At 54.7% G+C, this 24262-nt stretch overlaps 1 protein-coding gene across 2 annotated transcripts; it reads left to right on the forward strand.

Moving 5' to 3' along the window:
- The first annotated feature begins 730 nt into the window (after positions 1-730).
- ERN2 (endoplasmic reticulum to nucleus signaling 2) lies at positions 731-22752 on the forward strand. 2 transcript variants are annotated; one of them, XM_048866968.2, is made up of 22 exons: positions 731-848; positions 6188-6305; positions 6712-6745; positions 8122-8194; positions 8526-8598; positions 9038-9160; positions 9604-9705; positions 10447-10708; positions 11082-11160; positions 11275-11425; positions 12243-12364; positions 12627-12803; positions 13394-13604; positions 14013-14103; positions 14870-15059; positions 15728-15827; positions 16166-16365; positions 17134-17281; positions 18124-18251; positions 19527-19650; positions 20019-20086; positions 20173-22752. In XM_048866968.2, the coding sequence occupies exons 1-22, from the start codon at positions 768-770 to the stop codon at positions 20392-20394; spliced, it is 2877 nt and encodes a 958-aa protein (XP_048722925.2). In that variant the 5' UTR covers positions 731-767; the 3' UTR covers positions 20395-22752. The 2 variants fall into 2 exon arrangements, with proteins under 2 accessions (XP_048722925.2, XP_048722926.2); XM_048866969.2 differs by having other exon boundaries at positions 14019-14103.
- Positions 22753-24262: the final 1510 nt, after the last annotated feature.

The following is a 24262-nucleotide window of genomic DNA, read 5'->3' on the forward strand; positions in this document are numbered from 1 at the left end:
GCAGGCGCCCATGCTCGCTCTTGTGGCTTCCCCGTCACCGTCATTTTTCTGCGGGGAAGCAAAGAAGGCTGCGGGGGACAGGCACGCTGCAGGGCGGCGCGGCATTCCCCCAGGAGTCGCCTGGGGGGCCGCCCGTGCCCCCTCCCCCGTCGGCAGGAGCCGGGGCGAAGAGAGCTGAGGGGTCCCTGCCCCCATCTCCCGGCCGGCCCGGGGGCGCTGAGCGCCATTGATCCGAACTGCGAACGCCGGATCCCATGGAAACGGCTTGAAGCCAGGGGCCGCGGCAGCCCCCTCCCCAGCACCCACGGGGCGGCCCCCGCCCGGCCCCGCGGCGGGGAGCTCCTGGGCTGGGCCGGGCCGCTCCTGCCCTGCGGGGCCGGCGGGGGCTGACGTGGTGGCGGGGCAGGAAACCCGCATCCTGGTTCCGCCCGGCCCGCGGTGAATCATTAACCGGCCGGGGCGCGGGGCGCGGGGCCAGCGGCCGGAGCCTCGGGCGAGCAGCCGGGCGGCCCGAGCACCGCGCCCGCGGCTCCGCCACGCGACTCCGGCGGCTGGGGCTGGCGCAGGCCGCTGCCCGCCGGGGCGGCCGCGGGGAGGCGCCGCTCGGCGGCCGGGCCCGGGCCCAGACCCGCCCCGCGGACGGCGCCCGCCGGAGCCCGCGCAGCGCCGGGGCGGGATGCGGGGCGGCCGGCGGCGCTAGCGGCCCCGGGGCATGGGGCGGGCGAGCGGCATGTCCGCCCCTGCCCCCGCCGAGCTCGGGCAGCGCGATGGGCGGCGGGGGAGCGCGGCCGGCCCGGCCCGGGCGGCTCCTGCTGGGCCTCTGGGCACTGGCGGCTCACCTGGCGCAGGTAAAGGCCGGCCCCGTCGGGGCCCCGTCGGCGGGCGCGGGGCGGGCTCTGGGGTCACCCCCCCCCGGCAGGCGAGGGGTCCCTGTCAACGTTGGGGGTCTGGGAGAGCTCTGGGGTCACCCCCAGCAGGAGGGGGCTGTCAATGAGGGGTCAGAGAGGGGGGAAGCTTCCGGGTAAAGGTACCTGTAATCGCTGTGTCTGTTTCAGAGGAGCAGCCGTTAGTCTGTGTTCCCAAAAAGAACAGGAGGACTTGTGGCACCTTAGAGACGAACCGATTTATTTGAGCATGAGCTTTCCTGAGCTACAGCAGATGCATCCGATGAAGTGGGCTGTAGCTCACGAAAGCTCATGCTCAAATAAATTGGTTCGTCTCTAAGGTGCCACAAGTCCTCCTGTTCTTTTTTTCGTTGCATCTGTGAGGAGACTACTGAGCCTGCTAGGGGGCCGAGCCCCTCATTAGGGCCCCATACTGAGGGAGGGTGAAGCTGTGGGTTTCCCCACACTGCACACACATTGTTACCAAGCTTCTTGGTTGATGTTCTTGAGCAGCCTGGTTTGCTGTCTAGTGTTTCACCCCCAGGAGGGAGGGCAGGTGGGCGATGCTGATCCCCAGTGAACGATAGGAGAATCTGCACCAGCCTGGATATTCCACCTTAGAATCCCACCATCTTGGTGGATGGAAGGGGGGCGGGTGGCAAAGTGCCCTGGAGTGCTGTCTGCTGGGGGATAGCCTGTAGTCAAAATGGGATTATTTGCCTTTTGCCAAGCTCAGGTGTTAGATCCAGTCCTGGGTGGGCAGGAACAGCTACTCTGCACTCAGGGGCAGCTCACCCAGCTTCCAGTGGTAAAGCTGACTGGGGGGGCACAATGGCCAGGATACAAGTTGTCCCCAGTTAGTTTTGACAAACACCGTTTGTTCATGACCCTTTACTGCCAGGGGCAGGCTGAAGAGAGCTTGGCCCCTGTGGGTGGAATCTGTAACACTGTCGTCCTTTCTCCACCGAGTCCTGCTCAGCAATGACTCTGGGCCCATGCCCTGGGACAGGATTAGAACCCACAACCTGCTGCCTCTTTCTGTCCGATTGGATTGGGCGACTGGATCAAGGTATTGCCAGCGTACTCAGGCTCGCAGCTTGTCACCACCACTAGTGATATGGCCACGTCCACAGACTCCAGGGCTGCGTGCCATGATGGCTTTTTGAATGGATCATTGATTGGCTGTCTGCCAAGAAGAGGAAACCAGCCTGTGGTACCTGTCGGGCTGATGCCATAGGTCTGTTAGGGTATGTCTACACTGCAGTGAAACACCAGGGGCTGGCCTGGGTCACCTGCCTCGGGCTCATGGAACTTGGGCTGTGGGGCTATAAAATTGCTTGTGTAGATGTGGGGACTCATTCCCTGCAAGATGGGAGGGTCCTGCGAGCCGCAGTCAGCTGACATGGGCCAGTGGCAAGTGTTTTATTGCAGTGTAGATGTACCCTTAGAGCAGGGGTGGCCAACCTGGGCCTGAGAAGGAGCCAGAATTTACCAATTACGTTGCCAAAGAGCCACAGTAATACGTCAGCAGCCTCTCCCCCCCAGCGCCTCCCACCCACCACTGATCAGCACCTCCCCCTCTCCCTTCCCCTCCCCTTCCGCCCCCGCACCTCCCAGTCAGCTCTTTCTTGGCATGCAGGAGGCTCTGGGTGGGAGGGAGAGGAGCAAGGGCATGGCAGGCTCAGGGGAGGGGGTGGGAAGGGGTGGAGTGGGGGCAGAGCCAGGGGTTGAGCAGTGAGCATCCCCTGGCACATTGGAAAGTTGGTGCCTGTAGCCCCAGCCCCGGTCTCCTAGACAAGGAGCCGCATATTAACTTCTGAAGAGCAGCGTGGGGCCCCGGAGCGCCAGGTTGGCCACCCCGGCCTTAGAGTCTGGAGAGACGTGTCCTGGTGCAGCCTTCGCTCCTCCCATTCCCTGAGAAGCTGTGGTTCAGCTGTAGTAGTGGCTGTAAGGTAAAGTCTATTACAAATAGATCTCCAGGGCTTTGGTAGAAACCTCCAATCCTTTTATACCCGAGGGTAAATAGGAGCCTGAATAAAATCTGGTTCAGAAACTGGTGGGCAGTCTAGCCTTTCAGTGCCTGGTATAAGATTGGCCAGAACATCTCCCAGTCATGTATGGCAGCCTGAGAATTGCTGAATGTAAAGAGAGAACCACTCTATTTAACAATGAAATTAAAGGGCTTAGCAGCTACCTGACAGGCGAGTTGGATGATTCTGCAGGTGTATGAGCCTGTCTCTAAGTCTTGTGCAGGAGCTTTGGGCTGTGTGCTGGGGTTGGGCAGCTCCTTAGTTTGGGCATCCTTCACAGAAGAAAAGAGAAGGGCTTTGGAGGAGACATCACAAACTCCAGAGAGCCTAGGGAGGAAAGAAAGGGGCAGAGAATGTGACTGATGCCTGCTCAGGGGCCTTTGTGAAATGAGTTTGGTGACTCAGCCCAGTTTCCATCAGACAGGTGGCTTCACCACAAAAGCCACCATCTCTATTAGCCCTTTTTGTGCTCTCATCTGCAGTCTCAGCGGAGAGCAAGGACTGAACAGGCCATGAAGACTGACCACTGCCCCCTGGCACCCATAGCATAGTGTGTGGGGCGGTGGAGGCCTATTGTTGAGGTGCAGTGAGGGGGAGCTTGCCCTGCTTCTGCCTGCTGGTATGCCTGCTTCTGTCCTGTTGATAAAGTGAGAGCTGCCGAGCCAGCACTAAATATACTTAAGGTTAAACAAGAAGGAATGATAAAAGTGGGAGAGAGAGAGAGAGATGGCTGGCAGGGGAGTGAGCAGGTGAGCATCTCTGCTAGGTGGGTTGGATGAGAGTAATCAATGGGGACAGGAGGGGGAGAACCAGTGGGGTGACCGAATTACTTTTGAGGTGTGCTGGGTGATGATGGCTTTTATTTATGTAGTTACAGCTGGATGAGTTTCAGCAAACAATGGCTGCAGGGAAGAATGTGTGTCTTTGCGTTCCTTCCCCCCCCCCCCAAGTCCCTCTCTGGTTTGGTTCCCTGACTGATAGCCTGCACAGCCGTCCCCACAGAGGACTCGTTCCTGCTCTTCTTCTCTTCACCCTGCCCAGAGTTGGAGTTTCTTTTCAGTCTGGGTTTCTCTGCCCTGTCTGGGCTATACCCTTGCATCTAGTTGTATTTAGCAGACCCTAGGGAGTGAGAGGTGAGAGCTGGGCCACCAAGTGACAGCATCCAGAATCCAAGGCAAATACATGGCCCATTGAGCCCTCTGGGCTGGTGAGCCACTAGGTAAAAGGCTGCCTACTTTATCATCACCAGTGTAAACTCCTGGCAGTGCCCAGGAGCCAAGCAGGGGTCACGTCTAGATCCCAGGCCACTGTCACCCTTTTTCCTCTAATGTGGTGCTGAGTACAGATGTTGTTCCTGCCTTAGTCAATGGAGGCAGAGAGGACTGCCAAATGGCTTATTAACTGAAGCCTGTATGGGAACTGGAAGCTGTGTGGGTCTGGTGCTCTGAGCAGGTGGGCTCATTGGCAGCAATTCAAATCCTAATTCAGATTCCTGAGCAGGTGGTTCCCTTCCCTCCTCAGCCTAGAGTGCCTTCTGCCCCGCCCCACCATGCCCTGGGGCTGTTTGCTCAGCCTTGGTCCTGTTTGCCGATGGGTGTGGCTGGCTTGTGTTGGGAAGGTGCAGTGTGGGCTGGCAGTGGCCCTGCGAGTAATGCACACAGAGCATTGTTTCTGTGGGGGATTTGAAGATACCGTCTCAACATCAGGGTCACTACAATCCATGGCATTAAAGTCCTGAGCCAGCAACACTGGCATTTCTGGCAGGAAAAGCAGCCTAGCCAGTTTGCTTCTGGGAGAGGCTAGTGGCTGGGTCAGCTCGTGTCACCCTTTAGCAAAGCATCCAGGAAATCTGATTTAGGAAACAGCCACTCTGTTCTATAGCTCATCTCCAGCAGGAGGAGGAGCCTGCTGGTGTCGATTGCCCCTTGGCCCCATGTTAAATTATGTTCTGTTCGGAAGGGCAGAAAATAGGGGGCTCTTGGTTCAGACTACTGTGTGTTTTTATTAGTACTATTTGTAGGCTGAGTAAATAGAAAGCATTTTACAAATTCAGCAGGCAGTCTGCAGGAAACGCTTCACCCACTGCGGAAACGCAGCCACCTCTGGGGTAGCTATTGCCAGAGCGCCACAACGCTACACAACGGTTGAGGAAAGGAAATTGAGAGGAATCCCATATCCAAATGCAACGGCATGGGGAATTTTGGAATTGAAATGTAAATATCCAAACTGGAATTTGGCTAAAAAAATCCGGGTCTACATCCTGACTCTTGGGGAAACGAAAAGATTTCCAATAAATTCAGATTAAGGAATTAAGGGAGAGGGCAGTTTGTGTTTGATTCTTGTGCTGTATAAATATGTAAACACACCGAGCTCTATTGATAGGTATTTTCAACAAATCTAAAGAAGTAGTGGACTGAGAGTCAGGACCCCTAGGTTCAGTTCCCAGCTCTGGAATGGGAGGGTAGGCTGGCTGTCAGAGCAGGGGACTGGGAGACAGGAGCTTTGGCTTCTGCTGCTGGCCTCCCTGTTAAATAGTCCATACCTCCAGCCGCACAGTGCCTTGTCACACTGGGATGGGGCTACTGGGGACGTGTAGTCTGCTGCTGGCCTGCCTTCCCTGCACAGGAAGGACTAATGCTACGCCTAGAGTCTGTTCAGACCTTGTCTTCAGGGCACAGTTTATTTGTCAAACGTGACACTCACAAAGTAACACAAACCTATTCCCCTGACCAAAGGAGGCTGCAGGGGGCCCATGCATCTCTCCCCCTGCTGTCGGGCTTGCCATAGGAGCCAACCTGCTTCCTGCAGCTCCGTTTTTAAATGAGCTCTTTCAGCCCTGACCCCTTTCAGCTGGGTCTGATCATCCCCTCTGTTCTTCAAATGGCTCTGTTTCCAAACAGAGCTGGCTGGCCCCAAGCCCCTGGCTGGTAAAGCAGCAGACACCCTATCATAAGGCAGCACAGACTCAGTAGGGAGAACACCCTCTATAGCACCAATTCCTGTATTTAGGGTTTCTTTCCATGTCTCCCTCCCAAGGGGTGATCCATCCTGACGCTGCTTCACTTATGAGACTTGATGGGATTACAGTACAAGGTGGTATCAATTTAGGGGGGAACCCTCCCTCCCCCCATTTCTTGACCCATTGGGCACTTCCTCAGTGACCCAGTGGAGTGGTTAGCTGGTGTACTGGGGGATGCAGTTGGCAGGCCCATTAAATGGATCTGGTTGTCCTGGTCAGGCGCTGTATTATCTTTGCCATGTTTCTGCCCTCAGTGTCTTGCTGGCAGCACAGTGACTGTCCCAGAAACACTGCTGTTTGTGTCCACCCTCGATGGGAACCTTCACGCTGTGAGTAAGAAGACAGGCGACATCAAGTGGACCCTGAAGGATGGTGAGCAATGACTCTGGAGGGTATTTATTTGGGGGTCAGGTCCCCAGGGATTGCCATTGCCTGTGGTCAGGCTCTCCTCCTGCCTGAGAAGGGCTGGAGGCATTGCCTCCCGTTCAGATCCTGCCTGTGCTGCTCTGAGCAGGGGACACTGGAGAATGACACCTTGTGCATGGTCCAGTCCCAGGGGTCTTGCTGTTTTAAGGGGAGTACATGCACCATTGGGCAGCTTCATACAAGCAGCTGTGACTGCTCGGGGCTCCCGGCTGGGTCTGAAATGCAAATAGGTAAATGATCTGAGCTTGTAACCATGTGATTGCAAATCCTGCTGTGAATGCTGCCACGTGGCCCCCTGTGGCAGGGACATTAGAGGAGACAACTGATGTGTTTCTTTCACTCTCTCTTTCAGATCCCATTCTTCAGGTGCCTGTTTATGTGGCAGAGTAAGTGTCCCCTCCCCTCCCCTTCCCTCCCCAGGGTGTCCTTTGCAAGAAAGGTTTCAGAGTAACAGCCGTGTTAGTCTGTATTCGCAAAAAGAAAAGGAGTACTTGTGGCACCTTAGAGACTAACCAATTTATTTGAGCATAAGCATATGCATCTGATGAAGTGAGCTGTAGCTCACGAAAGCTTATGCTCAAATAAATTGGTTAGTCTCTAAGGTGCCACAAGTCCTCCTTTTCTCTTTGCAAGAAAGCTTACCACTTCTCATCCTGCCAGGCCTTTGCAGACACTGAGTGGGGAGCTGCTCCCCAGGGAGGTGCAGAATGAGGAAATGGAGGCTCAGAGAGGTTGAGCACCCTGCCCAATGCCACAGCTTTTTCTTAAAATCTTTCCCCTTTTACTAGCACTGGTGCCACTTGGCCACTGCAAGCTTTATCGCAGACAAGGCCCGGCCGCTGTGTCATCTAACCTTGCTCACAACCACGCTAAACAACATGCTGGCAGCCCCTGAGCCCTGTCTAAACTTGTGCTTCTACCAGTGGGAGCAACAGTCGTAAACTTACTGAGATACCCTAATGCAGCCAAAGCCTGTGTGAGTGCAAAGGCAGGCATTTGCTGGGCAGATTCTCTGCAGGGTCTCCAGAAGCTTGCTATCGAAGCCAGAGCTCACCTCCTCTGGGAGGGGATGTTTATCTGAGGGGCCTGTTGTTAATGGATCACTCACTGGCTCTCTAGTACTGGTCTGGGCTGCTTGTGTCTCCTGAGGAAATTGGTTAGTCTCTAAGGTGCCACAAGTCCTCCTTTTCTTTTTGCGAATACAGACTAACACGGCTGCTACTCTGAAATCTCCCAAGCTGATATTCAGGGCTTCATTCATTCTCAGTTATGATTCCTGTTTGACTTTCCTCCCCAAGGAGCCCTGAACTGCTACAAATACCAGCAATGTAGGACTCTCTTCCCCCACTGCTGAATGTGCAGCCACCTCTAGGGTGGACACGACAGCTGTCTAACAGCGCACAGTAACACACCACACACGTTTAGGATGAGAAATGAGGAAAAATTCTGCATCCATTTGAAACTGCAGGGGGAATTCATGGAGGCAAATGGAATGACTCCAGCTGGGATATGCCAGGACATCAGAATGGGGTAGATGTGGAGTGGCTGTGTAGGAATCGCCATATTGGACAGACCAGTAGTTCAACTGGTTTGGTATCCCATGCCAGGAGATTCACCGGAAGGCATACCCGCCCCCCCCCCCCCCCCCATAGCAAAATCATGGAATAACCTACAGAGGGGGATTCTTCCCCTAACCCCTGTGAGTAGCTGGCTTGTGCCCTGTAGCAGGACATGGCTGGCATTTCATTCTCCTTCCTTTCAGGCCGGCATTTCTCCCGGACCCCAATGATGGCAGCCTGTACATCCTGGGAGGCAAGAACAAAGAAGGCCTGATGGTCAGTACCTGGGGCGGAGGGGTGGCTCAAAGAGTGCTGTCCTCCATCCTTCCTGGCGGTGGTGCATGCAAAGAGGGCATGAGATGGCAGCTCTGCTGGAAGGTGCAAGGGCCTCATGCTCTTCGCGCTAACCCCTGCCACCTTAGGAATGGCCTCTGGGAGAGACAGCAAAGCCATGTGGGTCTCCTCCCTGACTACTCCTGTGGCTGGCCTGTGTGTCTGCATCACCCGAGGAGGACCCCCTTCTTGAGGGACGGGCCATGGTGCATGTGGCTGTCTCCTCTGGCTCTTTGTCACTCACAGGCTGCTTCACTGTCTCTGTTCACTACAGAAACTCCCATTCACCATCCCAGAGCTGGTCCAGTCCTCACCGTGTCGCAGTTCAGATGGTGTCCTCTACACGGGTATGAGCAACCCCCTCCTGTGGGAGAGAGAAGGGGCTTTCTCTGTGCATAAGGCAGCCACTCCCGCTCCCTCCTCCAGACTGCCATGGAGATGACATTGGGACAGCCTGGCACTGCAGGGGTTTAAATTAGTCGGGTGCAGATCTGTGTGCAGGACCCATAGCCAGCTCCCTGTTGGAGCCATGCCAGACTTATGGAAGATCTGAATTTGAGTATGAACGTGCCAATCCTCTGGTACAGAGGAGCTTGATGGAAGGGGGTAGGGGTGATCCTGTGTGGGAGCAAGTCTGGGGGCAGGTGGGAGTGACTGGAGATTGGCCTGAGGGGAAGACGGGTTGGTGTTGCATGGGAGAGGACCTAAGGAACCTGGAGAAGCGGTGGCTTCTGAAAGAGGGGTACCAGGCACATGGGAGATTGAGAGGCATTACTGACTTTCCAGGGAAGAAACAGGACACATGGTTCGTCGTGGACCCCAAGTCGGGAGAGAAGCAGACGACGCTGTCGACAGAGGCCTGGGATGGCCTGTGTCCTTCAACTCCTCTCCTCTACATCGGCCGCACCCGTAAGCCAAGTCCCCTTTCTGCTGGTTGCAGGCGCAGAGCCATAAGGCTGAGGGGTTGTTCCCTGTGTCTAGTCAGGCTGCCATCCATTCTTACTGTTGGAGGAGGTTCCCAGTTCTGGTGTGCTGGAGCAAAAGGCCCTGCTTTCCCATTACAAATGGGGAGTGGAGACCTTTGGTTATCCAATGAAAAGGGACAATCCCTATAGCTCTTCTGATGCTCCTTGACCTCCTCGCAGGGCTTCTCCTGAGGGAGGCTCTCCTGACTATGTCATTAGTTCAGTGTTGCCTAGCAGCATTGTGGTGTTGTTCTCTTCTGAAGTAGTTAACAGAATGATCAGCATCCTGTTCCTCTGGCCTGTCCCGTTGGAAAGCCCCTCGTTCTGGGTAGAGTAGCCACCTGAGTTCCAGCACAGTGGTCGTAGCTGTTCCTCTCTGATCCCCAGAATATGTCATCACCATGTACGACACCAAGTCCCGGGAGCTGCGTTGGAATGCCACCTACCATGACTACTCAGCAGAGCTCTACGACGAGGCGTACGATTACAGTGAGTCCCTGGGCACTGCAGCGTGTGTGTGGAGGCGGGTCCTGCTCTCAACTGCAATGAGGCAGTCCCAGCTTCCCAAGGGGAGAATGGTCCCCCTCACCTCCATGGTTATTAGCTCCTGTCCAGCTTTGCTTGCACATGGAGCCTTGAAGCAATGCTGTCCGTGCATGGGAGGCTCTCCGTTTCCAGAAGGACTGATCTGAAATCAGTGCCGCATTGGAGAGTTGTTTTCCCGCACAGCAGCGGGGGAGGGGGAGAGCAGCGGGGGTGTGGGCAGCCTTCAGGACTACAACTTGCCTGACTGGAGAGAGCCGGATGCTGTGACCGGGCAGGTGGCACATGTCTGTCACAAGCGCTGTGCCAGCTGATCAGTGCTCCAGCTGTGTGCAGCCCTCCTGGGCTGGGGGAGAGTCACTGACGCTTCTGAAGGGCAGACTAAAGGGCACACGTGTCTTGGAAGACATCCCTCACCCCCCAGCCCCTGTGGATCCAGGGGAGCTGGGGCAATAGGATCCTCTAGGCTGCCTTTGGTTTGGATTGAGGAATCACGTGGGACGAGGACTGGGGAGGTTTGCTCCTTGCAGTGACCCAGCAAATGGTGCATGCCCCAGTAGCATCAGTGGGCAGCATCCCCAACCTGTCTGTAACTGGGGAGACTAAATAGTCTGTGAGAGGGGGTCGGGGGGAGACAACCTTCCCCAGGAAATGCTATGGCATTAGCTGCCTTGTGTCTGTGGCTAGAGATGGCTCACTTTGCGTCGAGTGGGGACGGCCTGCTGGTGACTGTGGACAAGGAGAGTGGCAATGTCCTGTGGATGCAGAACTATGGCTCCCCTGTGGTGGGGCTGTATGCGTGGCACCAAGACAGTCTGCGCCGGGTCCCCCACCTCAACGTGGCCATGGAGACGTTGCGCTACCTGACCTTCCACTCACAGGACATCCGCCTCATCAAGTGGAACTACCAGTCCATGAAGGACTTCTCCACCACCAAGACCCAGCTGCTGTAGGTGTTTCAGGGGCCTTCCAGGTCGGGGCAGGAGGGCAGAAGCATGCTGGGGGGTGAACCTTGGTACCTACGGGGTGGGGATGAGGGTGGCAACGCACTGAGGAGCGCTCTGGAGATGGAGTTGATGCTCTCTTGGGTGAGAGGACAGTGGCTCCCCAGGAACATGCTAGGGTTGGAATTTAAGCTAAGGTAAATGAAATGCTTTTCCTGCCCCTCTCCACCTTGGAAGGAGCTGGCTGTGTCTCAGAACCGGGGGTGTGGCTGGGGGTCCCCCAAGCCTGTTTCTCTGGGAGGTCTCACTGCATTCATGTTGCTCTGTTTGTCCCATGCGGTGGCACAGGCTGGGACTGACTCTGTCTCTACACCACAGGCCGACACTCTACGTGGGGAAGCATGCAGCCAGCTTCTACGCCCTGACCTCCTTGGTCCACGAGAGCATGGCACTTGTGGTAAGTGTCCCATATCTCCTCCTGCCCCCTACATGCCCTTGACTGGCAAGGCAAGTCGGTGTGAGTGCCACGTCTGCCCTGCCTGATACTTACTGATCTGTCTGACTCCTCCAGCCCCAGGGGATCACGCTGGCCAGGATCGATGGCCCCACCACAGATGATGTGACAGTGAGAGCGTCCGGCGAGTGTGAGATCACACCAAGCACAGATGTCAAGTATCCGCAGGGCAGCATGAGCTCCCTGCACAACGAGTGGCTCCTCATAGGTGAGGGCTCCAGGGCTGGACAGGGCATTCCCTGTCCCGTTGCTCCTGGAGACTGTCCCAGTGAGGGGGAGCCGGGCATGGGGATGTTCTTTACTGTGGCAGAGTAACCTGCTTTGCCTGGTACTTTAAATGAAACCTGTGCTGTGATCTGCACCCACAAGACGCTGCAATGACTGAGGGCTGGGATTTACTTTCCCGGGAGCTAGTTTCACTGCATCCCTGGCTCCTTGCCAGGGACAGCTTCCTGTGCAGGCATGGGGGGCAGAAAATCTGCAAAGCAAGGCTCACAAACCTACATGCAAGTGAATAGATCGTTGCACCCAATGTGTGCGCACAGATATCGTGCCTGGGGAATAGCAGCTGCAAACAGGAGGTGCGTGTACTCACCCCAATACTGTGAGCACAGTCGTGATGTCAAGTGAACAGGTCTGCATCGGCATGTTTGAAAATTTGGCCCATGTTGTAAAACTGCAGCAGGGTAACTGCAAGCGGTCACACCGGGCGAGTGGGGTCAGGTCTTGGGCTGAGGAGTTTCTAAAGAGGTCACTGCCTAAGCTGTCACTAAAGGAGATCTGGTGTGGGACACGCCTCCTCCAGGATCTGAGGCCATGGCCTTCCAGGGATCCTTGCCCACGCCCAGGGATTGAGCCAGTAGGATGTTGCTCTGATTCTCTTAATGCGTGAGGCCCAGATGTTTCCCATCCTGGCAGACCCCCCCCCATGCTGTGTGTCTGGCTGGGGCCCCTGCTGGGCTCAGTTTGGAGCTGTGAGCAGACTGAGGTGTGACTGTGTGGTGAGCGCTTTCTCTGTCCCACAGGGCACCATGAGCTGCCTCCTGTGGTCCATACCACGATGCTAAGAGCCTTTCCAGAGACCCTGCGGAAGACTACCGAAACCATCATCCCCAAGAGCTCCCCTCCCAGGACTCTGTTTGATGATGTGAGTGGTGTGACTGTCTGGGGGGCTGCCCAAAGGTCTGTGGCACATGGGGGGCACCCAGAGGGACAAGGAGAGATGTCTTGTGTGCAAAGCAAGCTGGTGTGTCCTGGCATGTGGGGTCTGGCAGGGAGAGCGAGGAATTGGAGGCATGCTCCATGTGCATTCCTGCATGTGGGGGGAAGCTGTGGGGGATGGAGTCTACAGCAAGGGATGCCTGGGGGGCCCCGTTGGTGTAACCCATTACCCTGGCTCTGTGTTGCAGTTTCTGACCCCAAACGGCTTGGAGGATCAGGCCAGCACGGGCGGCGATGGGCGGTTCCGTTGGGACTCCACCCAGGCAGAGCAAACGGAAATCTACCCAGAGTCAGGCAGCTGGGATCTTGTGGTCACTGCAGTGCTACTGGGCGGAGGCATTCTGCTCCTGAGTTTCAGTCTCAGGGTGAGTCTTTCTTCTCTCTGTGGTGCCCCTTGCTGGCAGCTGCAGGAACTGATTGCCGCAGCAGTCCCCCTGGTATGTGGGCTAAAAGTTTCCTCTGATCCCTGCTTGCCCTATTCCTTGGTACACACGGCGTCCTGGTTAGCATGGCCATACAGGGTGCTGTGATGTTCCTGTCACCAGGCCCTCCCCTCGTTGCCCCAGAGGAATCGGCAGCCATCAATTAACCCTGCAGGCCTCTCCAGGGTCATATTAAGTACCTCTAAGAACCTTCTGTGTCACAGCTCTGCCAGTGTCCTGAGTCATGGCCTCCAGCACTCCCTGCTGCCTTAGCCCTGACTCTTCCTGCCCCACCCAACTCTGCTGGTTCAAGGGCCCAGGAGAGGCGAGCTCAGTTGCCCCATTACTACACAGAGCCCACCCCCACTGGAGCTGTTCGACCCCAGGAGGGGGTTTGCTGGTTTCCTTCACTGTAATGGGGGAGGGATAATTGTCACGTTGCTGCCCTCAGGGTGGTAATGCCACCTCGGTAGGTTCATCTGCATCACCTGCTTTTCCAAGAAACTGAGACATCCACGCTGTTTGTGCCCCAGAAACTGCTGGAGCAGCGACTGCCGCAGCAGGGACTGCTTTCCCCAGGCCGGATCTCTGGGGAGATTCTCCTGCCAAGCTCTGAGGAATCGCTGAGTGGGAGCCAGCGAACATCTTCGCAGCCATCACGGAGCTCAGGCTCATCCTCCTCACAGAAGGACCTGCCTAATGGAACGGCCGACCAGGATCTGGCTGTGTCTGGAGCTGCTGAAGGTCTGTGCTGGTGGGGAATGGGGAGGTACCTTCTGTCCTGTGGTCCAGCTTGTGGGAGGCAGGTTGCCCATGTCCCCTTCCTCAGAGAGCAGAGGGGGACGTGTTAGGAGGGAAAAGCCAAGGCTCGGAGGCAGCACTAAGTTCTAGAGCTCAGGTCAGGATGACGTCTTCCCCAGGGCTTTCCAGAGCGGGGCATTCAGGAGAGATGGTGCCATCCGCAGTAGGATCAGGAGGCACAGAGATGCAGAGGGAAAGGCTCTAACATCAGTGGGGAGACAGAGGAAGCTGGTGCTGGACAAGCATAGGAAATAGGAAGGAAAGGAAAGTAGAGATGGGGCCTGAGAGAGGCAGGTGGGCAGTGAGTGAGGGGATGGCTAGTGATGTTAATCCGATCTGCACTCTCTGCAGCTGCAGAGCCTGATGTGACTGTAGTTGGGAAGATTTCCTTTAACCCCAAGGAAGTGCTGGGCCATGGAGCCAGGGGAACCTTTGTATTCAGGTGAGTAGTCGTCCCATCCCCCCACCGAATGCCCTGCTTTTTGCTAATGCGAGGTCTGGTTTGGAGAAGCCACGACTTCTTTCCTCCTCAGAGCTGGGAGCCGTGGGGGCTTGGCCTGGCAGTAACTTGGAAGGCCCTTGCAGGGTGGATCTGGCTGGGGCCATCTGGTAATGGGGTATCGAGCTTTCCTGTCTCACCCACCTAAATCAAGTCAGATGATTCCTGTTGGACTGGAATTCAGTGGCCTCTGTAGAAAACAAGGCGGGAAGTTACCAGTCCTGCCCCCCTTGCACTTGGCACAGCAGGCCCCCCAGCTGGCAAGCACAGCCAAGGACTGAACTCCCCTCTTGGCTGGCATCTAGACACACTGGGGAAGCCTGCGCTGCCCTGCCCTGCCCGGGCTGCATCTGCTCCGGTGCACAGAAGGGTTCTGTTGGTTGGTCTGCCTGACGCTGAGCGGAATCCCTCAGGCTGTGGCTACAGCACCTTTCCCCAGGACCGAACTCACTCTGAAGGCCGAGGGGACTTTATTTCTCTGAGAAAAGGCTCCACCAAACCTGACCTTTCCCAGTGGCTGCAGAGATTTCAGCCTAGGCCCAGTTGCCCTCGTGTTTGGGGTGCGTCTCCTGATGTCACACTGGGGAGCCCTTGGGGACTAGTTCTTGGGCTAGGCCAGAACCTGGGTGGATCTCTTTGAGAGTCTCCTGTGTGTCTGGGCTGGCTGGCCTGTGGGCAGGGTGTGATGGTGGCTCTCTCCTGATCCCAGGGGTCAGTTTGATGGCCGGAATGTGGCTGTTAAGCGCCTTCTGCCCGAGTGCTTTCACCTCATCGACCGGGAGGTCCAGCTGCTTCGGGAGTCAGATGAGCACCCCAATGTTGTGCGCTGCTTCTGTACGGAGAAGGACAAGCAGTTCCGTTACATTGCCATTGAGCTCTGCTCTGCCACACTGCAGGAGGTGAGCCACTGGGCTGCTGCTGCAAGGTGGCTGTTAGCTCTGTCGCTCCTGCTGGGTGTTCGCTATGCAGTCCACGTCCAGGGGCCCTCGTGGAACTATTTCATCGCTTGTTTGTCATCAGCTACCAATGGCCTGGTCTGCCATACTCTCACGGGAGGTAGTAGGTTCCAAACGTGTGAGTGTGGGGATGGGACCTAGGAATTCCTAACTTCCTGTGTGGCGTAGGGCAGGTTGTTCCATCTCTTTACACCTGTTCCCCCACCTGCAGAACGAGAGAGAACTGATGATGGGATAATGCTAGCGTCGCTCACAGGCGTGTGGCAAGGCACCCGTCCTCATTCACTTGCTTATTCGATCCCCTCTGCACTAGGTGCAGCTAGTGCTTCATCGTGCTTCCTGCGCTCCCGGGGCAGCTAATCTGGCACGCGCCTGTTCCCTTCTGTAAGGCCTGCAGTGAAGTGTGGTGCTGCCGTATGAACGGAGAGGTTCTGCCTGGGGAATGCAGACCTCAGACTCTAGCTTGGTTCTTTTCTTCTATTTCCCAGGATTTAAGCTGGGAAAAGACGTGGTTTCTTGTCGCAGAAGGAAAAGTCCTTATAAATCTCTGACTCTGGTAAATGCAGACCTGGGTGAACTTCCTCTTTGGTTTTTCTCTCATCTGTTGTTAGTATGTGGAAAGCCCCAGCTTTGATCGTCGGAACCTGGATCCAGTGTCCCTGCTGTATCAGACCACATCCGGCCTGGCACACCTGCACTCCTTGAACATAGGTGAGGGAGCGCTTTGCCCCCAGTTTTGGTTGGGATGCCTGTTGCCTTAAAGCAATAGGTTCAGTTCTAGTGAATTGTCTGTGGAAGGGAAATTCTCTAGCCCAAAATCCTGGTGCAGAACTTGAATCCGCAGCCTGCAGAGGCAGGACTGCTGCTCGCTGACCCGCGCTGTGTGGCAGCATTGGTGGCATGCAGGTTACCCCGTGGTGATGCTCTAGCCTGGCACACCTGCACTCCTTGAACATAGGTGAGGGAGCGCTTTGCCCCCAGCTTTGCCTCCGGCTGCACGGCCTCTTCTGCAGGTAACTCCAGCTCACTTCGGAGGATATTTCTTTCAGTTCATCGTGACCTGAAACCCTGCAACATCCTCATCTCTGTCCCAAACAGCCACGGGCAGATCCGGGCTGTCATCTCGGACTTCGGCCTGTGCAAGAAGCTGCAGGGGGGACGGCACAGCTTCAGCCTCCGCTCTGGAATCCCAGGCACTGAGGGCTGGATCGCACCGGAGGTGCTGCGGGAGAACCCAAAGGAGAACCCTGTGAGTGTGCTGTTGTCATGTCCCCTCAGCCCTGCTTGCTGTGCACATTTTCTGTCCTTGCAGCTTCCTCTCTTGCACCTGCAGAGGATTATTCGTTCTGCCCACGTCGAAGGCTCTAATTCTCTGCTTTGCCGGAAGGCAGTGACCATGCTGGGCATCCTGGAGGGAGGCAGCTGCCCTCAGAGCTGGTGCCTCAGTCACTGCTAGAGAATCAGATAGTTTGGCAATAGGGATTGGGAAGTGCTTGTGTTGGCCCCCGTGCTACTGGTCCATGCGGGTGTCTCTCATTCCACAGGTGCCTCTGCGGGCTGGAAGCATGGTTCATAAAACCCTGCAACTGCTGCTGTTACGTAAAAAGCCCCACAAAAGTCAGCTAGGGGCCCAGCTCCCATCTGAGCCTTTGAAAATCTCCTCTCAGTATTTCTACTACAGTGTCAGCCAAAGGCTGCAGTCAGGACCAGGTTCCCATTGCGCTAGGGGCTGCACAGACCGTAGAAAGAGACAGTCCCTGCTCCAAAGAGCTTCCAGAGAAAACTATTTGCATACATCCAGGAGTTCTGCTAAACTCCCTTCTGCAGAGAAGAGTCTGGTCCCAGCAAGCAGCTCACGCCTATCAGAAGAGAGACCACTAGGTGGTCATTCTTGGAGCTCAAACTAAGGGGTTGCCTGGCTAAACCTTTAGCCAATCAAGTGTTCGTGTTCAGAAAGAGAGACAAAGGCCCTCCCACCAATGCTGAGCACTCCCATGGCCCCGGTTGTGTTTTGCAGACGTGTGCAGTGGACATCTTCTCAGCTGGCTGCGTGTTTTACTACGTGGTGTCAGGCGGGGAACACCCCTTCGGGGACAGCTTACGGCGACAGGCTCATATATTGTTGGGCACTTACCAGCTGGCATGTCTCTTGGAAGACACTCATGGTAAGGACCCTTCTCTGAGGCTGTCTGAATGTTTACAGAGCTCCCAGCCCTGTACAATCTGGATGCTGCAGTGCTGCTCTGGCCCGGCTCCTCTGCAGCACCTTCCATCTGAGGATCTCAAATCACTTGGCAGATGTTGCTTTATTCTAGCCTCGCTAGCCCCTGTGAGGCAGGCAGGTCAGTACTGCTAACCCTGTTTTACAGCTAGGGAACCTGAGGCACAGAGAGACGAAATGACCAGCCCGAGGTCACCCAGGAAGTCATGACAGAGCCCGTTTTCCTGATTCGCTGTCCCATGCTGCAGCCACAGGACCAGCATTTTAGGTGCCCAGAGGATAGAGACTGCACGTCCCCAGCAGCAGATCTGGAACCCTAGAACAATGGGAGAGGCCTCTTAGGTCATGACTAGTCCATTCCAATGGCCAGCGGCGGATTATCCCCAGCAGTGCTGTAGCTAGTTGAGTTGTAAATGTCTCGAGCAGTGGGGTTCCTCCTTGGCAGATGACTCCACAGCCTACTAGACCTCGCTAGTATTTCCAGCTACTTGTCTGAAATGTTCCTTTGCCCCATAGCTTGCCTATGGGGAGATATTGGTGAGTCTGGTGCATAGAAGGAGCCAGACATATTTTGTTGTATTTCATGGTCTTCCGATGATCTGGGGTTCAGTCCTGCACATGCACGTTCCCTTTCTGGGAATCCTACTGGGAGTATGCAGGACTAAGAGAGTCAGTAATATGATTGGAGCTGTGATTTGTAGCGAAAGCTCTGGGCTCGAGGTGTGGACAGCTCCCTTCAACCCCAAGGGTGTTAGTAACCTGCTCTCTTTCATGCTCACATCCAAGACAACATTGTTGCAAGGGAATTGATTTCGGTGATGATCAGCAACGAGCCCCAGGAACGCCCATCGGCCCCGCAGGTCCTCATGCATCCCTTCTTCTGGAGTCGTGAGAAGCAGCTGCAGTTCTTCCAGGTGAGAACCCTTTGGTTGAGCAGGGTGGATCCCAGTCCTTCTGTCCCCATTTCCAAATTCAGCAATGAAAGCTCTATTCTGTGACATCAGAAAACAAGCTGGTGTTTTTCCTGAAGCCTGGGATTCTCAGCTGGCCTCAACTGGTTTGGTGCTCTGTGGTTATAGAATCCACCCCCTGCAATGAATCTGCCTTTTTGTGAGCAGGGCTTCTTCTGTTCCGGGATTCTTTGGCTGTGGGATCCGCTCCATGCTGCAGATTCTGAGTTTTCATTTAAAACAAGCAACCAACATGATTGCTAGCCCTTTTGCTTACAAACATCTTAAAAAGATGATCTGAGCATAACCTAACAGTGCTGTTTTCCTGAGTCTGCAGCGAGCCTGAAACAAAAACTCTGAGAGGTGTGAACTTCCCCCTTCAGCTCAGTGAAGTATTGGCTCTGAAACCTAAAGATGACAGTTTATTTCGCTGCTGATCAATTTTTCAGAAACATCCAGCTAATATAGTGATCCCACAGTCCCAAGGTGCTCCCTGTGCAATTCAAGGTGCCAAAAGCCCCAGCTGTCTCCTAGCCAGTTGTCAAATCTCCAGCATCCCACCAATACCTTCATTGTCAGTGCAGAACTCAACAGCGCTCTGAAAACTGACAATGTGGAGAGGATCAAATAGATGGAATTGAATGCAAAAATAAACACAGACTGCGGTGCTGATTGGATCATGCACGTGTGTGTTTATATCAATAAAACACACACACACACACACACCCTTTTAAGTTAAAAGAATTCAGGGTCCTTGCCATAGAATGTAGGTCCAGCTGTCTGCAGAGTGCAGGGCTCTCTGAGTTAATTGTGAGCCATTGACTTTCATGCAAGGAGAGTGAAAAGCTTTCTCTTGGGTTTGGGGGCAGTGACCCTGCGGAGGGAAGTACCTTGGCATGGAGCCATCTCTCCACTAGAAGAAACAGTTTCAAATACCTCATCTCACCGTGATGGAGGCTGGGGTCTGTCAGGGGGTCAGGTTTCTGCTAGACCTCATTGCAGCCAACTGTGGGTTCCTTTCCCAGAATGCTCCAGGTCCCAGCCCATAGGCCGTACCTTCGGTCACAGACTCTCTTGTAGGTGGACCGTGCTGCTCAGTTCCGTTGGCACCCAGTGTTGAGCAGAAGTAGCCCTACGTCACCTTGGTGTCCATAAGCCTTTGGAAAATGTCAGCACTGGGACTCCCCCAGTACAAAGTGAAGTTTCCATTGACTCCCCCCACCCCTCTCTGGATTTCAGGACGTAAGCGACCGTATTGAGAAGGAGCCTGCCGAGGGACCCATTCTTACTGCCTTGGAGTCTGGGGGGTGCTCGGTCGTGAGATTGAATTGGAGAGCTCACATCTCTGTCCCGCTGCAGACAGGTGAAGCTCAGGTGCCAGGCTTACTGCTTGGCAGTAACCTCACGGAGCCGTTTCATGCTGAGCCATGTGGAGCGTTTGCATGGAGCTCACCAGTGCTAGTGTCATGTTCTCATGCAGTCACTTCCTGGCAGCTGGAAGTCAAAGGGACTGAAACCCATGGACCCAGAATGGATGACTAATCCAGCTAGCCCTTCCCCTCGACAGGGCTTTGTTCTGCCCAGTCTTAAATGCCCCAAGCAGATCTCCCTCGGAAGATTGTCCCACTGCATCCCCCATGGGGAAATGTTCCCAGCCCTGATGCCCTGTTAGCACATTACTGCAGAGGCCCAACATTGCTGATGCTTATTTGGGTCTCTTGCTGTTTCCAGACTTGAGGAAGTTCCGAACGTACAAGGGCAGTTCAGTACGTGACCTTCTGCGGGCCATGAGGAACAAGGTACTGTTACCCCCCCCAGCAGCGTGGGGTCCAGTTTGCCCTGTGCAGTGACCCCGGTAATCGTGTTTAATCTGTTTCCCATGTAGAAGCATCACTACCATGAGCTGCCAACAGACGTCCAGGAGACTCTCGGGGCTGTTCCTGATGAGTTCGTTCAGTACTTTACTTCTCGCTTCCCCGGGTTGCTGCTTCACACACACACAGCCATGCAGATCTGTGCCACAGAGAGGCTCTTCCACCCCTATTATCAGCAGCAGGCAGGAGACCTTGGAAACAAGTGGAGAAGCCACACCTGGGAGAGAACTTAGGGTGGGGGCTGCTCTCTGGTGCTGCCAAGGTGAATCCTGCTGGAACAGGGATCCCAGCAGGTGAGGCTCAGCCGACGTGTGCCTCAATTTTATCTTTTTTTAATGCAGAGATTTCTGAAGGATTTTATCTCCCCGGCAAAGCTACCAGGACCTAGCACAGCTTCACAATGCCACCTGCCACCCTAAACTGGTTCTGGAGCCCTGGAGAGCAACAGGATGGCATCTCTGGACGCTCCCTGGCACTCGCAGTCCAGGGATGTCACTGCCTACCTTTCCAGGGAGAGGCCTGTGGTGGGAACCCAAGAGAGTTTTCTTGGTGGTTCCTCGGTGGCTTGTCTCTTTGGGGCTGCTCCTTCAACCATGGCATGTGCCTGGCCCTGACTGAGGCCTGGTCACTAAATGTAAAGCTTTAAATCCAACCTGGGCTGCTGTGCAAAGCCACCCCTGGAGAGGTAGGTAAGTGCATGCACATGCATGCCTGTAGACACAGTCTCTCTTTTTTCTTGGGACTATCTGAATGGATTTTATCCAAACATAAATGTTCGGTTTATGCTCCATCAAGAGACATTTCAGCTCAGAAGATAATTGGAGCGGGGGCATTAGAATGGAAGAGACTTCTCCTGTAGGGCTGTAGTGTGGCAACCATCTCACCAACAGCTGCAGCGAGTTGCTTTACCATTTTTAATTGAAAATGTTTTAGGCTATTTATATTTTGCTTCCAAGACCCTATCTTTCCAGTGCCAGCCCTTAAGCATCAGACTGGGAAACAGCAAGGTCCTCTGTTGCCTGTATGCCTCTGCTAGAGCAGAGGCTGATGCAGCAAACTTCTCTCTCATTGATTCCTTTCTGTGCTGAGCTGTTGGAAGCTGGGGTGTTTGTCTATTTAAAACTTGAATGTGAACTGCAGGACTGATGTGGTCTTGACACTGGATATGGTCTTATGCCCTGGCTGGACAACATACCTGCCTGACATTTGGGCTGGGTTTTTTGTCCACTATCTACAGAAGATGTAGGCCACCAGCAGTGCTAAAATGAGAGGTCTCTGTCTCTCACCATGGCCCTTCCCCACTGTTTTGTGGCCAGGTAGAAGTCACTGGGGCTGGATCAAGTGGATTTGCAGAAGCTCAGTTTACAGGATGCAAGCTCAGGGCCTGGGTGCAGGAGCACCTCCTGTGGCCTCTTTTCTGCCCCACCTGGCCCATTGAAGGAGTGGGATTGCCCAGCTCTGGAGGCAGGTAGGGAAGGCTGCTCTAGGGAACATCCCAACAGAATCCCCGTATCTCGGTTTGGCTGAGTAAAAAGCTTTCTCCGTCTGTAGCCGCTCATCTTCATTCCAGCTCGCAGGCTTGAAGATCTCGGGCAGATGCCTGATGCCACATCTGCATGAGGCACGAGACTACGGAACCCCAAGGGATTGTTTCCCCTATTTTGTGGAGGATGCTGCTGTTCATGAGGAGCCCTCTGTATAGAGGGGGCTTCCTCATCCATGCAGAGAGCCTGTCTCTTGGAGCGTACGGTGTACCGGGCCTCCCCCACTCCCAGGGCCTCCAAGAATCTAGAGAAATGGCCACCGCTTCCAAATTCCTTGGTTGTGAGGATCCTTTTGTGTCTGCTGGCAGTGTCTGATCTGGAATCTCTTCACCATGGAGGCAGAATCCTACCCTTGCCCAAGAGAACATTGCCACGGAGGTGGTGGTAGCATTTCCTGTTTTTCCTCCTCCTGGGACCCAGTCAGTGGAAGCAGAATTCTCTGCAGGACAGGGGGTCTCAAGTGATGAATTACAAACTAGATGTTTTTAACTCCTTCTCAAGGGCCTGAGTTGAGAAATAGGGGAGGGGAGACTGCTGGAGCCTTCCCACTAACAAGGAATGCTCCAGCCCACCAAGGACAGAAAAATCCTCCTTCAGCAGAGGTGGGATGTGGGTGTCCCTGAGGTCTGACCTTCTATCCCCAGAGCCGGGGAGCAGGTTTTCACTCTGCTGGGACGTGGCCCTGGCCAGACTTCAACTCACATACAGTTTCCACTGATCCCAGCTGGAGCCCCTGTGGGAGGAAGAATTGATAATGGGTCTCTAAGCCCCTTCTGCATTCAGCAGCCTATAGATAACTCATGCCACTGTTGCTGCTGGGTCTGGAGGCCCCATGCCTGAATGTCTCCTGCTATCTCTTCTCCTCTGGGCAGTGCTTTCCTCTCTAGGGGTGTGGGTTTTGTATGTTTTGATTTAGCTTTGTACGTGGGTGTTGGGGGTCTGTTCCTTTGGTCATAATCAGTTTGTACCTGGTGTATATTCAGAACATTTTATAGGGCAGAGAATGTTTTATACAAAATGTTGTAAATAAAAATTGTTTTGAAAGTTTGGACTTGTTAACATTGGAAAGAAACTCAGCAATTCATGCTGGCTGAAAGCCCTGCTTAGGAGCTGCATCTTCAAACTAAAGGGCCAGGGAGGGATAGTGAGGCCCCAAAATGTACATGTTCAGGCCTGCCAGAGTTGAGTCCTTTTGGATCCTCAGGGACACCCACAACACTGCTCAGGCCTAAATTATAGGACTGCCTTGTAAGGGTATTTGAGACCAGGGTCTGAACCAAGTAGCTATTGTCCTCTTGAGTGATTGACCAGATGATCAAAAGTGGGGGGGGGGGGGGGGAAGGGGGAGTCTGCTCTGGAAATTGTGATCATTTTGGCAGCAAGTTTGAATATTGAACAATTTTGGGCAAAAGCTGCAGCCTTGGAAGCATCACTATGGTGCATTATGTTCCTATTCGCCTTTGGAGATGTCTGCCTGGTTGGACTGCATCTCTCAAAATCCACCATGGTCTCTGTTCTGGGAGGGGGAGGCAGTGCATCATGGGTGATGTAGTCAGGCCAGGGAGCCCAGCCCATACAGAGGAACAAGGCACCATTTCCAATTTGAAATGTCCTTTTTCAGATCTGTCTCTTTTCTGAGAAATCCAAAACTTCCCAGAGAAAACAGCCACTTGTCACCACTATCTTGGCATTGAATTGAATGCTCTGTTTGCCATCAAAACCTGTTGTGACAGGACATCCTTTGACCAGCTCTAGGTGTTGATAGTAAGGAAGCAGTAGCACTGGTGGTAAGAGGTTTGGGACTAGATAAGGGGGCTTCTGCTCAGCCCCTCAAAACATTCTCACTGGGACAAGGCAGCCTGACTGCTCCTGTTTTCAGGGCAAGCTCAGATTCCCTCTGGGCAGAACTCCCCCCACCTCTTCTGCGGAGATAGCAGAGGGGGCACCTCCTAGTGAGGACACTGTCCTACACAGGATCTTCAGGGCTGAGCCTTCATCCTAAAGCAGGGTACAGACCTCACCCCTGAACAGCAGAGTTAGGTAAGAAAGAGACAAAACCTGTCACTCTCTTCCCCTCTCCCCCCATATGCAGGGGAACTATTACTCAGGTTGGCCCCAAATGGGCAGAGGGGCTCCCTGCTGAGGTGCAGCCCTTTCCCCCACAGAGCCCAATACTGCATCTTAATGGGGGAAGATCAAAACGCTCCCTGCAGTGGCTACTGACTCAGAGCACCCAGCTGGGCAGTGTTTCTGGGGGACCTGTGACCGGCAGGGAATGGTTAGTTCTTTGAGAGGTATCAGGGCCTAGTCCTACAGCTGAGTTGTGGAGCTTCTGGAAGCTTTGCTGTGCCTGTAGCCCATAGCATGAGTCCAAGCCAAGGGGATGCAAGGCTGGGAGAGCCCCATCACCTCAGTTCTTTCCCTGAAACCCACCGAGGGAGGAGGGGACAGATCATAGTCTCTTACACTGGGACACTCACCCTGCAAAGCAGCCACAAGAGGTGAGGTGGCCTTTTCCTGCTCTTCCTGGGGACACCAGCAACACAATGGCCACCAT

The sequence above is a fragment of the Caretta caretta genome, chromosome 10 (genome assembly GCF_965140235.1).
Source record: "Caretta caretta isolate rCarCar2 chromosome 10, rCarCar1.hap1, whole genome shotgun sequence".
Taxonomy (NCBI): domain Eukaryota; kingdom Metazoa; phylum Chordata; order Testudines; family Cheloniidae; genus Caretta; species Caretta caretta.

Excerpts from the sequence above, each read along its gene's own strand:
- ERN2 (XM_048866968.2), top strand. The coding sequence starts at position 768 with ATGGGCGGCGGGGGAGCGCGGCCGGCCCGGCCCGGGCGGCTCCTGCTG. Across the intron at positions 11,161-11,274 it reads ACGAGAGCATGGCACTTGTG|CCCCAGGGGATCACGCTGGC; the intron begins GTAAGTGTCCCA and ends TGACTCCTCCAG. Across the intron at positions 20,087-20,172 it reads TGCGGGCCATGAGGAACAAG|AAGCATCACTACCATGAGCT; the intron begins GTACTGTTACCC and ends TTTCCCATGTAG.